This window comes from Melospiza melodia, chromosome 2, assembly GCF_035770615.1.
Source record: "Melospiza melodia melodia isolate bMelMel2 chromosome 2, bMelMel2.pri, whole genome shotgun sequence".
NCBI lineage: Eukaryota > Metazoa > Chordata > Aves > Passeriformes > Passerellidae > Melospiza > Melospiza melodia.
Window position 1 is genome coordinate 100,623,700 of NC_086195.1, and position 16,099 is coordinate 100,639,798.

The window sequence follows — 16,099 nt, forward strand, 5'->3', positions numbered from 1 at the left end:
GAGTCCCAAGGTAAGTGCCTGCTGTTCTCAAACAAAATACTCTCCTCATACAGTCCCAAATATAATCTTTCTGAATGCTGATAGTGGCTTAGTAAAGTAAAAGGAAAAGCTCTAGTTATTATTACCACAATCTGTCTTCACTCAAGTAGCACCTGAAAATAAATAAAAAAGAACAATATCCTTAGGAATCAATAAATAGCTAATTGATTTAAGCATAATTTATCTGTAAAAAGAAGATTCAGTATAGCAAGGCAGAACATCCCTGATGCCATTCATTTGCAGCTTTGTAAGATGGCTCCTCAGTACCCTCATGCTCAATTCAAAAACCTCACTCAAGCCAAAACCCCACCTACCAGCTCTGATTTATCAGCTCCACTTCAAACCCGAACCTCAGCAGGGCTTCTGGCACCTTTTGGAGACGGTGCATTGCAGAGGGCAGCAGCTCCAATCACAGAATGTGTTTCCATTGCTGATTGCTGATGCAAGGAGGGAGGGACCACACCACGACATGATGCAATCTGCAGCGCTTCTAGGACTGCATGACCTCACCACGGCATTGCCAGCAATAACATTTCTACTGGTTTCCAGCCCTAGGCTTTTACAGAGCACCAGCTGCTGAGGCCACATTGCAGTGACAAAATCCAGATGATATCCTTTCACATGACAAGTTCCACCAGCAAAAGAAACTGCTTTAGGAGGGCAAGTGCACATCAGAAGCTCAAATGTAAGGCAAATTAATCCTACAGAGGCCCATCTTGCATATAAAACTTCTCATGTAGATGCACTTTTAATGTACCTTTAAAAGACAGGAGTCATAGGACACCAGGCCTGTCCACTTCTCAAGGCAAGTGGTAGGAACACTGCCAAGAAAGCATGTGGGGTGACATGCAGGTTGCTCCTTATTCTCAGTGGGTCTACACTCTCCTCTCCATCAGCAGAAGCTAATACTAAATAGTTACAGCTTCATGTGTAAGGGCGAGAAGTAACAGGAGCAAAATGTAAAAAAATGAATTCAAACAACACCTACATGCCTAATTGAAAGTCATAATAAAATGCATTTTTGAAGTATGCAGTGCTTACTAATTAGGATCAAAAATACAGCAAGAGTGTGTTGCTCAACCTGGCAGTAGGTCATATGAGTGGTTGGACTCTTGGGCTGTGGAATGGTGGAAATAGTTGGGATTAGCAGCTGTGTATTTTCTCATTTTCAATTATCCTTCTAGGTTATGTAATGAGATTTCTAAGATTTTGGCTCCAAGAGGAGATTATGCCCATGCTAGGCATCTAGGTGCTTCAAGAGGGAACTGATACATCATCATCATCAGTGCCCAAGGCATGTTCAGAAGAGTCATGGAAACATTTAGTAAGTACTGCATACTTCAAAAATACATTTTATTATGATTTTGAAATAGGCATGTGGATGCTGTTAGAATTTATTTTTTCACATTTTGAATACTGAAGTCATTGAGCTGATTTTGTACTTTAATCACTTTTTTTCTCCAAGTTTGTCAATAGATTAGTTTAACCTTTTGCTGTGATTCTGTTTTAAACCCTTAATTCATCACTTGAGTCTTATCTTCTATAAAATACATATATGCCATATATACACTTGCAATGTTGTTGAAAGCAAATTGGATAAGATTTTACCCGTAAAAGCTGAGAAATAGAGCTTCTTTATTATTAATAATAATTATTATTATCATTATTTACTGCTTCTGTAAGTTCTGTGTAAGGTGCCCTGTGAACCTGTTCAGCTTCCAGCATTGAAATGGCTTTCAAGGGTAACACTGGCATTTGTTGAAGCATCTGTTTCCCAGAGGTGTGCTTGTTATTGATCAGCTCACAAAGAAGGTAATACTTTATCTCTGTCCTCTTCAATTGTTAAATTGAGTTCAGATTGTTCAAGAGATCCATGTAGAAACTTATTTCTGGCTTCCAATATATCATCCCATCACTGAACAGCCAGATTCTGCAGCATCAGTTTGGTCACAGTGAACAGAAGCCAAATGGTTATTAGTTGCTTCTGAATTGAATTGAAAACGATGTCTGCTAGCCCAGGACGCTGCCAAATGAGTTTGTTTGCTGCAGCTGTATCTTGCCACATCTTTCTAAAGAGTATCTTTAGAATCCAGTTTCTCCTTATTGCACCACTATTTACTTCCATCTCGATGGCTGAAATCTCCTATATTCTACCATCCCTACGTTCTGTTCAAAGTTCAGCGGCAGCCTCATTCCTTCACCCTGCTTTCCTCACCAAGACTTTCATTTCCATCTCTCTACTTTGCAATTCGCCCCATAATTAGCACCTCCAAACCAAAAGTACTGCAAAATTAGTTCTGAAGGCAGAACTAGTTAAATATGCTTGTACCATAATACAACTTCACAGACACTGAAGCCCAAAGTCACTCCTTTGTCTCTTCAATTTTAAAATGCCAAATTTAACCTTGCCATAGCTCAGGCTCCCAATCTGCTTGACAATACTTACTTGACAGAGAAGACAAGAATCCAAATTGACTGCTTCAAAGTCCTCTGTATCTCAGAATGGTAAAAATCTATACTGTTCCAAAATAGTTGGTTGCCTTGCAGAACCCCTTTCAAAAAAGCCATTTTAAAAATACAGGAAGCATATTTTAAAATGAGGATCTATCTGTTACAGCTTATGATTTCAAATTTCCTCAAAGACTGGCAAGTATATCCAAGAAAACTGCATCAACTTACTTTCTGTAGCCCCAACAGCTATTCTTTATATTATTAAACATATTATTTATTTACTTTGCCTTATAATTATTTAGCAAATTAATCTGAGAAGTAATTGACAAAGTTGCTACAGCTTCCATTCTTATTATTTAAATTAACTATATCTATATTAAAATAGGCCCATTTTAATCCTCCCTGTATTCACTTCCAGTATCTTCTTTCACATCTTGCTGTTAGTACAGCTCATTCTTCTGGCCTCCTGATATGGAAGATCAAAAAGCTGTGAATGCTTAAATATATCACAGCAATTTCTATTCTAGATCTGACAACTGCTATTTATAGGATAAAATTTTGCTCCTTGTTAAGCTGGATGCAGAAAGTCTTATGCCTAGAAGGGCATCATGCAAATAAGCCTCGTGGTTCTAGAACCACAAAAAACAGAGTTTGGAACAGACCTCTGAAGGTCAAGCAGTCTAATCTTTTTTAACTGCAGACAGCTAGATCAGGTTTCTCAGGGCCATGCTTACCTAAGGTTTGAAAATCTCCAAAGATGGAGATCCTGAAACTTCTCTGTGAAAACTCTTCTAGTGCTTCATACCTCTCATTTTGACTTCTTCACCTTTATATCCAGCTGCAGGTTTTGTTTGGGGGTTTTTTGGTGATTTTGGGTTTTGGTTTTTTGTTTGTTTTGAAATTTTGGGGGATTTTGGCAATTTTTTGTTTTTGTTTTGGTAATGGGGATCTGTTTTCTTGTCCTTCTGCTAATATAGTAAGATGAACCTACCTGTGTTTTTATGAATCAAATTTAGAGCATCAATTAATCAATTCACTGGACTATGCCAACCATTGTTACTCTAATGTGGATGACAAAATCATGTTTCTCCATAGGTCATGGGCAAATTCTCCCAAATTTCTTAGTATTTAGTAGTACTTGACTTTTAGTTGAACTTTTACAAAGTTTCCAAGTACTCTGGATGTCAAGATTTCTAACTTGATTCCTTTTAAGCACTTGAATTCCAGGAAGTCTTTGTTTCCTCTCTCTTTGAAAATGAAGCTTTTTGAGCAGGAGGTTGTAGCTTGAAATGGAACCATCACCATTGATCAGGGTGAGCTACTACTCAGCAAAGGTACACCAATACATTTCTCAGTATCCCATGGATGAGTTAGCAGCTACTGAAGAAATAAGCTTCAAAGAACTCTTGAGCTAGGATATTTTATTTTAAGAAAGACATTGAAAATGTCTGAAGTTTGGCCAGCACAACTGGAAGTATCTGTAATCAGCAGTGACGCTTGAAAATCTTGGCCTCAGTCTTTTTTTATTGGATTCTTGTGTCAAATAACATGTAAGCACATAACAAATGAAGCAATTTTCAAGAATTTATAGAAGCTTCAACAAATAAGGGGTTTACCTTTCAGATCAAAACAGAACCTTGTATCTCTTTCCACTGCAAAAATACAAAAAAAAAATTTAAAAAGTAATTTCCATCTGAGTCTGTCAGTTCTTAAAGGATTTTCCTAAAACTTTAGATGTTTAGCTGCTGAGTCTGAAATTCTTCAGGATCTGATCATAACCTACAACTAAGGTTATGGTCAGATATGTTTAGGGCAAGATATGTTTAGGGCAGACTTTCTTTATTTTGTCCTGAGCTTTGACATATTTTTATTTTACCTGTCACAAGGAGCATCACCATCTGACTGTCTCTCAGCCTATCCAGCCTCAGACCTGTACAATGTACCTTGCACAGATGAAGCAGCTGTTTACTGATGGAGGTAGGGTAGAACTTCTGAGAGTACAGATCCTTTCTGCAGAAAGAGACTACTTCCTGGGATGCTTAAAAGCACAGAGGTAGGTTGCTAGTCTGTTACTGCAGAGATAATTTGGGTTTCAGCATGAGGCGGACTGAGATTAATGAGTTTGCTTTTTACCCTGCTTTAGCTGTGCCAGAGTTTATAGCAGGGGAGCTGGCCACAGTGCAGCTGGGATCCTTACTAATTCAGACATGCAGGACATTTTAATGCGGGCACAAGGAGACTGTGATTGCCCTACACAGAGATAACCAAACTCCCAGTCAGCCAGGCAGCAGCAGCAAGCTGCCGGAACCCAGGAATCCTGTCAGCCCCATGCCTGCAGCCCCCAGGCCGCCCAGGAATAGTGGAATGGGCTTATCCAAGACAGCTAATCTCTTCTGCGGTCCCAAGCAGGTCTGCCCCTAATGAAAGCAGAAGTGGCCATGTTGGTATGGTTTGGAAAGGAAGGAAAGAGAAAGGATGGGAAGAGAAGGCAAGCCAAGGCCGGGCAAGGCAGGACAATGAGGTACAATGCTCAGAACCAGTCATACCTCTCTGACTTTTGAATTTTATGCAAGCAAAACCGATGTAGTTCCAAATTTGCTCCTAAATAACAATCTTGACCTTGGAAAAAAGCACCCTTTTTTTTTTCTCACAATGCCCCCTAAAGACATGCTCTGCCAATGCCTGTTTAAATGTTTAAATACCTGAGGTTAGTTAAAAAAATGTGTTTCCAAACACGTTTTATCAAGTGAAGGAGATTTGAGACAAAACTAACAGGATTACCCCTGCATTTTTGTAGTTAGAAGAATAATATTGTTTTGTTCCATCAATGTGTCCACTTTACATTGTTCAGCACAAAGCTTTGTGGAATAAGAATCATGGGAATATCACAATATAAAGAAAAAAGGTACAAATAACAGCTTCATAAACTGAGAAATGTACATAAATAAATCATGTAGATGGGGGCAGTTTGCTTAGCTGGCAAGAAAAAAAATGGAAAATATGCTTGTTAAACAATAACCACAGAGTGTGCTTTTATGATGTTTTTCACCACAGTAATTCATATTAGAGATAGAAGCAGTTGCATGTTAAATAAAATCATTCAGCATTGTTCGCCTCACATTACAAAGAGCTGACTTATGTTGTTTTTAGATGCCTCCCATTAGAAAGTAAATATTCCTCTGATGTTATACATTTCAGAAAATTTAATAAAGATGAACTGTAAATAAAGTCACAGGGAGATTTCAGACAGTTTTATTAGCAGATTGTTGAAAAGAAAAGAAAATTAAATACAATAACAGTAAACGTGGTTCTCACATTGAAACCAGGCTCAAATAACTAGGCTACCATAGAAAAATTTCCAATTCTTGCATTATGATGTAAAAACAGATTTTTGTACAGATTTTGTACAACAAAATTCGTAATAACCTTTTTTCATTTTTAGAAAACTTTAAATATATAGATAAAAATAGACAATTTTCATAGGTCCTACATGAAGATGAGTATGTTCTGTTCCAAGGGCTTGCATAGAGCGCAAATATGGTTATAATATAGAACAACTAGACATTAATATCTTTAAGATTACAAAAGCATATAAACAATAACATGAGGACAACTTTTCTTCATAATCTATGCAAATAAAAAAAAAAATCCAAATCAAAACCCAAAACCAAAATACCAACCCAAAACCTGTAAAACTAAAGAGGGGCAAAAAACTTCAACTTACGTTAACATCTCATGGTCTGTAATATTTACACTGTTTTTAGCAAGATTCTTTCTAAACATCCAGCTCATAAATTGGTTCCCCTTTAATCCTTAACACTTCTGTTTATGTACCAAGCCAAACACTGAGGCATTCCCAAAGGTCTTGAAAGAATATACTGTAAAACTACTAAACCTACTTACAGGTGACTCTATGCAAGGAGCAGAGCAATGGTAAATGCTAGTACATATTTCAGTTGTAGGCTTTTAATTCTCTTTCAGATATGAATGATTCAAAAGCTTGCCACAAGTCCATCTAACTTTACAGCTGTTAACCCTTTAAAGACTGCATATGAAAAAACTGGAGTACAGAATCCCATGTGTGTTTAAGCAACTATGACAATCATGAAGGAATCATGGTTAGAAAATAACATCACTACAAAGTATTAGACAACAATATTTAATGAAAAATATTGCTCAATATTTCTTTAAAAAAATTACTGTGATGTGAACTTGTATATACATCTTTCTATTGTTAAAAAAGGATTGTGGTGGAGTAAATATGAACCGCACAAAATAAATGTGTACCAGTATTGCGAGGAAGACCTACAAACTATAGAAGCTCAGTGCTAGAGATTACAAAACATTAGATTTTTTTTTTGACAAAATAATATTAATATCCAATCAGAACTACTTTTAAAGAAATATTTGCTTTAAGTTAGGCATCTTAGACATTTAAGGTTTTGATATGTTTCCATGTAATAAATAATATTTTATATGCATAAAACATTAGATGAAGAAAGCATAATCACAAAACTTACAGTAATAGCACTGATTCACAAAATCAGTCTTTAAAGGGGTAACCCAAAAGTATGCAAAGCAAAGAACATAATTTTTAGTAATGTAATAAGCAGTGTTTTGCAGCTTACTTCCAGTTATCAGCACAAAGGTGAAAACACATATTGTAGCTTTCATAAAGACAGTGAAAGTAACACATAACCATCCATCCCTAAGACAAGGTGGGAGGGACAATAGACTTCAACTGTATCACTCAGTTCTACGTGGAATTGGACTGATACATCAAGTGTTTGTTAGGTTTTCTTTTTTCAGCAACATTGACGTAATATGACATTAACATATAAAAATATTTCTGGCATTTTGACTTGCTGCTCAGCCACAGTCCATTCTTAGAAGTGCACTAGTCAGGGCACTAACCAGGGCTCAATATACAAATAAAAGTGGCTGACACAGAATTCTGACTTGTTACCAGATGCTTAAGATCTCATTCAGTAATACTGTGACTCCAGGACAAATATTTACATGCCTGCATGCGTTAAAACTAGAAAGGTGTCTTTCTGACCAACAGGGTGACAAAACAATATTATCTAAAAGTTTCATTTCCTAAACTCTAGATTTCTACTGCATACATAATACCTTCCTTGTGTGATTTGTGTTATATACTGTACATGTGACCAACATTTTGATAAGAAGCAAAGTCTTTTATTTCATAAACCCCTGCCGGTTTACAATGAGAAATTATTATTCTTTTTATTTTTTTTTTTATTTTATTTTAGGAAAAGAGACTTTGTGAATGGTAAAACAGTTTGTTTACATTCAGCATTTCTTTTCACTTACACAAAATTCCATTTCACTTAATGTAGTCTAACATATATGTGTTGGTCTCTCGGAAAGCATGTGGAAAAAATGTCTTTAGAAGAAAAACCCACGATCATTGTTTGAAAACTGAATGTATCAATTTTTTCTTCTTTTACCTTTTTTTTTTTTCTTTTTTTTTTAAATAAGAATCCTCTTATGCCCTCTACGAGTTCATTTCTGAGCTGTCTTGCTGGTTTCGGTATGGTATAACAGTCTGCAAGTGTACTTGGACACCGCTGGAAGGATCATTGGATGTGCTCAAATATAGAATCATCAGAGGAGGAGAAAGTCTGCATTCCTTGAAAAAGGGAATACTCAGCCTTGTTCTGACCGCCTGTAATTTTGGATACAATAGTCCGGCGCAGAGATGCAGATTTTTGCTGTGAGAACAGTGCTACTGTACATTTACAAACATTCTCTAGATCTCCAGGTTGAGCCACAGGAGATAACCAAAGGAGGACACTCTTGCAGAATTCTTTACATTTTTGAAGAACATTGATAAATGAAGTTGAGGAAGTTGGTCTGAAAACATTTTGTTTCCACAGAACTCCTTATGAGCCAATGTCTTACTGCAACGTTCTTTACCGTAGCACACGTATTTTCAGCAGGAAAAATTCAATACATGACAGTAGTTTTCAAATAAAGTCTTCCATCTAAAATATGAAAGAGAAACATTTGCTTTATACATTTATATCTTCAATGAATCAAAAAGAGGAAAAACCCCACAAGATTTAAAACCTCAGCAGAAGTAGTCATGCAACAAATCTTTAAAACATCCCCTATGATACTTTTTCTCCAAAAGAAAAGAAAATCATAAAACCTGAATGTCACCTTGTCAATTTCATCTGTCAGTGGTCAAATAAACTCTGTTGAAAATTACATGCACTTTGCAAGTTGTGAAAAATGTAACAACTTCTGAAGCTTTAATGTATGCTGGCCTCATATCAATGCTAGGGCACTAGGAATGGAGGTGGAGCCTCTGTGCATGTGTTTTTACTGATATGCAAACGTAACTGAATAGTGCTGAACAGCAATTATTTCCTTCATGGTTGCAGAGCAAAAAAAATCTTCTTGCATGCAATAGTTAGTACTCCCATCACTAAAGGCATAGCTCACACTTTCTGATTTAGCTGTGTTGTTAAATATACCATGTAATGTAACCATTGTGCACATTTGTAGCTATTTATATAGAACCCAGTATAGGATATTTAAACGGTAGCAGTGAAGTATAGCCTCCTTCCCCCCATAAATGAGATTAACTGAACAATTACTATGTTAAAGATGTAAGCACGTTTCTCACAACATTTTTTCCACCCAAGTGAGGAGCATATATTTAAGTGAGATATGTGAGGGAACATGAGAAACATTGAGCTAACCTACCCAGTAACTGTTGATCTAGAAAAAATTGAAGAGAACATACAGGCACAAAATATTTCCACCTAATTTTTAAGTACAAAGCAATTTTTTCTTCACCTGGGACATGAACATCTTATATACATCTATTTTGATAGCAACATAATGATTATTTTTTAAAAAACCGAAAACAGACAGAAAAGTTTCTTAGCTTTCTGACCTGTAGGTAGAAAGTGTTGTCCCCATGCGAATAAAGCACATTATGAAGCAATTAATCCTCCCCAGTGCATATCTACTAAACACGACTTATATTTTAGAATATAAGCATTTGCAACTACAAGCTGTATCTCAGCCCTTAAAGTTTGCATCAATTTCTTATTTAAATATAAGTAAATTCAGCAAATATTTCTAAGTTTTCAAAAGGTTTTGTTTCTGTTTGATTTTCTTAGTCTAACATTTTTATTCCAAATCAGTCTATAGAATTTTATATTAGAAATATTGTAAAAATTAGATATTCAGTGAAGCAATTGGGTCAGATAAACCTGTACAAATGAATGCTGAAATTTTTGAAATGTTTTGTTATCTTTGAAAAATGTGGCATCACCTCCATGAACTTACTGTAACTGTTGAGAGAAAGAAAAGTTAGCGTGAAAGCAGACAGAAGTACACACAACACAGCTGCAAAACCTTCTGCACATCCCTTTCCAGTTCTATCAGAACTGCTGGGGAAGCTGTAAAATCACTCTGCTGCAGTGATTCTTATCTAATGTCCCTTTGTTTTTCCTTTTCCACCACTAGATTCCTTTTGTGAGCTACTGGGGTATATGCCCTTTTGCTACTTTCTCCCCATCTTTACAGTTTTCTACCCCCTTTCCCTACTTTTTTATGTTCCTAGCTTTTATTTTTTCTTTTTTTTTTTTCAGAGTACAGGATAACTTTCCCACTACATAAAAGTGCTTCCTCTCAGAACCATTTCCATTCTCTTTGCTCTTTATGGCCTTTTTTTTGCACTGAAGAGAAATAAAAAGGAATTGAGTAAGGCCTTAACTTAAAGACTTTTATATTATTATTTGATGCATGAAAACCAACCAAAATGCTTATGGGAATTCAGGAAAGAAAGAAGGAGCCCCTGAAATGGAGCTCAGTAAAACTGAAGGCCTGGAAAACCACCTCCAAAGACAACCTGCATTAACTACAGGTTAGCTACTGCTACTACTGGCTACATTTCCATATAGTTCTCCCAAACATACTAAATAAACACAATAAACATTTACAGCACTAAAGCTGTCTAGATACCTCCGTAGGAGTATTACTCTGCATATATATACCAGCACTTTGGCTATCCTGAATGTACACTTGCTAATGCGTGCTATGTATAATTCCCACACCTTAACATTCTGATAACCTGCAGTTGGTAACTTATTTTATTATACTAGGCCTCCATTTACCTTTTAAAATAAAATATGCATTAAAACTAATTCTGAATTAAAAATACAGCTGCAGGAAGCAGAATCCTTGTAGCAGACAACAAAAGATGAACAGCAGTACAGTTTCAAGAGTCAGCTCTATTTTACACTGCTTAAGGATCCAACCTGGCAGTGAAATCAATAGGAGGTTTTTCACTTCTAAAAGATGACATGACACTATCAGATCCTGTATTCTGTATCCACAGAAAATGAATAAGAATAGGAAAGGGCAGCTCTACAAGGCACCTTCCTTACAAAGTAAAAGGATACTTGTTTATATATATAAGTTCTCTTCAATATCTTCATTAACAGGTTGGCCACAGAACTTGAGGGAATACCAAGTAAGTTTGTCAATGGCACTAAACTGGGAGAAGTTGTTGACTCTCTCGAGGGCAAAGAGACCTTGACAACTGAGAGAGGTGAGCAATCAAGCCATATGAAGTTTAACAAGGGCAAGTGCTGGATTCAGCACCTGGGATGGAGAATCCTGGTGGTATGCATAGACTAGACAACGATAGGCCGGAGAGCAGCACCACAGAAAGGGACCTGGGGCTCCTGGTCAGTGGCAAGTTGGACATGAGCCAGCAGTGCCCGGGCAGCCAGGAGAGCCAATCCTGGGGTGCATCAGGCACAGCATTGCCAGCCAGGCAAGGAAGGGGATTGTCCTGCTCTGCTCTGCACTGGGGCAGCCTCACCTCGAGTGCTGGGGGCAATTTGGGGTGCCACAATGTAAAAAGACATTAAACTATTAGAGAGCATCCAAAGGAGGGCAATGGAGATGGTGAAAGGTCTGGAGGGGAAGCTGTATGAGGAACTGGTGAGGTCATTTGGTCTGTTCAGCCTGGAGGAGACTGAGGGGAGACCTCATTGCAGTCTTCAATTGCCTCAGATGGGAAAGTGCAGGGGTAGAAGCTGATCTCTTCACTCTCATGACCAGTTACAGGACTTGAGTAAACAGCATAAAGCCTAGTCAAGAGAGGCTTAGGTTGGATATCAGAGGAAGATTCTTCACCCAGAGGGTGGTTGGGAGCTGTAACAAGTTCCCCAGGGAAGTGGCCATGGCACTGTTGCTGAGAAGTTCACGTAGCCACTCATGAAGCACGAACAACAGGTGCATAGCAGTGTACTTCAGAAATTCAAAGACTTCAAACTGCGTTACGAAAAACTCAGAGATCTGCAGAGGAACAATGAACTTGCATCTCAAAATGGTGACCAAATACAACCTATGTTTGTCTGCCGTCTCTTTCCACGGGTGACTCCTATTGCCTTGCTCCTAATCCATTTCTCTCCCTATTCTTAATGTTCTTTCCAAATGATAGGAACTTCTCAGTGCTGTTGTCAAAGCCACCAGAATCACTTTGCCTCTAGGTGTAGCCAGAGCTCCTATCTGAATACAAGTGGAGTATTACCACTGATAGGCCTTTAATGATTTCAAGGTTAAAATCATAGACAAAACCTACAAATCATGAAAGTGATCAGTAAATCAAGCCAGCTCATTCTTTGTAAGCCAATGTGAAAATGCCGCTACTTCTAAATCCTAAATCCTGAGCATGCTTGTGCCTTCTGCCTCCCCATCAGTTTTAATTTATCAGTTATGCAGGCCTGTTGCATTACTTTCTTCTGTTAACAAATGCAGAATTTTTCTATCAGCATAAAAACAATTTTATGTAAAACAAATATGCAAGATTTTAGCCACACAAAAATATGCATGCAAACATATACTACACACACAAACAGACACATACACACTAAGGATGTTTACAATACTGGGGTATATTTTTAGCCTACTGGAAATTGTTGATCTGTGTTGAAGTTTTTCCCAAATTTACATACTGTTATATACAATATGAGTACATAAAACTTACTTTTACTCTGGGGAAGTCAAGCAAAAACACAAACTGGGAAAATACAGTTAAATTTCTAAATAGAACTGTGTGTGATTAGCAGATTGTCATCTGTTTTAATTGCTCTTTTGCAAATGGCAGTGTTCAGCAAGATCACACAAGCTCATGCTAGTAACTCAAACTGAAAATGCCACTACTCCTAAACATCATTTGTTTTTGTCTGTGGATTGATATGACAGAAATTCTACCCAGAGTGAGGGAGTATTTTTTTAGATCAACTCTTTTTAATTAAGATTCATTTTGAGGCTTTTGGACGAACATGCCTAAATAATTAAAAGGTCACAAATGTTATAAAAAACAAACAAATGGAACTGACATAAAAGTTTGCAATGCTGAAACAAATCATATGTCTCAAAATGCATTCCCACAGAGATGTCATCTGGGTAATGATTCACTTTTGTGTTCTGTGGGCAGCTTGCAGAAAGTATCTCTATGAGCCCAGTATTTTCAGAGGTAAAAACACAAACCCACTCATATTAATATGCAACCTCGTAAGCTGATAAAAATGTACAATGAAATGGTAGGTTTTGTCTTCAGCTGCAAACTAAATAAGTTGCTCATTAGATGGTAATGTGGGCATTTCTGCACTGGCAGTGCAAGTCCTAGTGAGGTTCTTTGCCATCCAAAACATCATATTCTCAGAGTTGCTTTAAAAATAAATGTAGTAACAGTGATCATCATGACTATAATACTGCAGTGTTTAATTTATGAAAATCTGCAAATCAATGTCCAAAGTGTGCTGTCACATCTTAATTCAGTCACTTGCTATCTTACAAAAACATACTGAGGAAAATTCTCCTCAGGAAAAGGATAGTGTCTTCCAAAGTTAGGAGCTGAAAACAACCAACCAAGTGACCAAACAGACAGAAAGATATAGCAGCTTGACACAGAGAGCTGATAAGAAACAAACTCCCAGAGTCCAGGTTAAGAAGAAAAGAAAAGGACAAAATACTTTGTGAGAAGGAGAATCACAGAATGGTTTGGTTTGGAAGGGACCTTAAAGATCAACAAGGGCCACTCTCCTGTCATGGGTAGGGATTCCCTTCACTAGACCAGGTTGCTCAGAAAATGAATGACAAGATATGAAATCTCAATGTGAGCTTTGGAAAGTTGGGATGCCAAGGTTTGAATTATTTTTTTATCCCTTTTTTTAAAATTGTAACTTGTGAGCTATAGAATAATAAATTCCATGATCCAAGAACCCTTACATCAAAGTAGCCACAGTTTCAGTTGCTAGAAGTCCTAACTTCAGTTAACATATTTTTGTCAAATATCACTGGTGCAGCCCAGTGATAGAAGCCAATTTTCACTCAAAATGTGTCTTGAGGGTATTTGTGTATCTATTCATCTCTTTGTACTTTCAAAGAACAAAACTTGATGTCTCTTGTTGTGAAGACAGGAATTTTATTCCCAAATATGGCTCTGAAATTTTCTGTGATTTCAGTTTGTGGTTTTTGTTGGTTCCTTCCCCCCCCCCTCCCCCCCCCATTTTTCTGTTCTCACTTTCAAACTTCTGTTTCTTTTCCTTTTCATTTTAGGTAACAGAGATTTCGTGTACTGATGGTTTCTCAGTCTCTTTTCTTGTCCTTAGGAAGATAATAGCAGTGCTAGCTGAATCCTCTAAGGACGATATTAGCACAAGTAACAAAAAAACCCCAAAAACAGAAACCAAAAAAAAACTATACATACATATGTATTTATTGGAAATAAAAGGTTCTTCACTCACAAAAATCCATTTGAATGCCATGTCTATGGCTGGTGACTGAGCTGATCTAAGCTTAGGGTCCTCTTCTAAAATCACATGTTGCAACACAAAATCCCCAGGACTAGCCCATGTGCTCCTAAAGGCAGCAGATTCTTCACACTGGAATTGAGTATACTGTATACTGTTGCCAGACCTTCCAACCATTAAAAACTGCTAACTTCAGCTTAAAAGAAATAAAATATTTGTGACCTTAAATGGGGCTACTCATATCTAAATCAAAGCAAAGCTACTCATTTGTGCTAAGTAACATAATAAATTGCATTTCCTGTCAGGAAGTAGCTTTATTGAAAATGGTAGCTATTTTCTCAGAAGTTATTTCCAGGCACCTGTAATCTTAATGAGGTTTGTCCCTTTCAAAGAACAGTTGTACGTGCATGCCCGAATGCACACAAACTCTTCAGCCCAGAGCTGATAAAAGCATCTGCATGCCATAGCTCAAGCACGTTAAAATTATATAACTGGTTGGTTTATTTGTTTTAATAAGATGGGGCAAATGTGAATCACAGTGTACTTCTAACCATTCATTCAAGCTGATGTTATAATCATTTGGAGGAAGAGAAACAAAACAAAAAGAAAGGGATGGTAAACAAATGGAAATGATTCATGGGATATTTGATAAGACAGCAGTGGGAAGTCAAAATAAAAGCAAGCATATTGTGGCAGATGGAAGGGATCTTAGTCAAACTGTAACCCTTCTTTAAAAAAAACTTAAAAGGAAACAACTACTGTATACTCTTCATATATTTAATTCCAAATTGATACACAAGAGGATTTCTTTTCCATCGAAGATGGAAGATAAAATAGGAGTCTAACTTTTTAATAATGTGAAAATAATTTATATTGAACTTCAATCTTTTTCAGTTTGCAGAATGTGAGACAAAAAGCCCATCATTTGTAAAAGTCAGTCATGGAATCAACAGAACATAACTTTTCATAGTATTCCTAATAAAGTGCAAAACAGTACATTGTCAGGGGAAATAATTCCTCCTAGTGTCTAGAGTTGATTAGAACTTTGAGGTTTTACAACTCAATACTGATAAGGAGGGATGGAGGGATATATACTGAGCTGCCATTGTTACTGGCAGCACAAGTAGATAATGTAATGGGGAACGTGGATGGATCCACTGCCGTCTTCCATAGCAGAGTACAGGAGATGCAGGAAAGCTGGCCCAACCACTGAGGGTTTGAAATTCAAGCAATTTGTTCTTTAAAAAAAGTGCCCATCCGGTTTTTATGCAAAGATGGGTGATTTCACACTGCATGTTCATTAAACGCATGCAAATATGAAGTATGTAAACATATTTGGCCAAACACTATCCCAGTTTGCCCTTTGTGTAACACCAATAAATTAGTTTCAAATTTGCATATTGTTATTAATCATACACCTTTCATTTCTCTACTTAACATTCATGTACAAATATATTTGTGTTAATACTCAGTACAAATATTCAGGAAACTGAGATGTCCGTGTGTTTCTTTGTAAAACAGCAATTTATATGTAGGAGATTTTAACTCTAATTTAAGACATAAAAATAAACCATGGAAAAGAGCATCTAAACACCTTTTTTCACAGCTATTTTTAAATATTGAACTATATTCTCTCAGTGATTTTACCATGTGTTTTAATCATTAATATATACTTCCATTACTCCCATGTTACTGTGGGAGTAAGCTAAAGGTCAGCAATCTGGTCTTTAGGAAACTAACAAAGCAGAGGAGCACCTGAATATGTCACCTTCTATTATTTAAAGATCATATACTATGCA

The 16,099-nt window shown here is 36.9% G+C and overlaps 1 protein-coding gene across 6 annotated transcripts in view; it reads right to left on the reverse strand.

Annotated features, from left to right (window-relative positions):
- Positions 1-5,719: 5,719 nt before the first annotated feature.
- The window catches only part of DACH1 (dachshund family transcription factor 1), a 352,211-nt gene continuing 341,831 nt past the window's right edge, over positions 5,720-16,099 (reverse strand). For all 6 annotated transcript variants that reach the window (XM_063149417.1, XM_063149419.1, XM_063149418.1 and 3 more), the window contains one exon: positions 5,720-8,498. In XM_063149417.1, the coding sequence (XP_063005487.1) occupies positions 8,461-8,498 (38 nt within the window). In that variant the 3' untranslated portion in view covers positions 5,720-8,460. The remainder of the gene's footprint in view (positions 8,499-16,099) is intronic.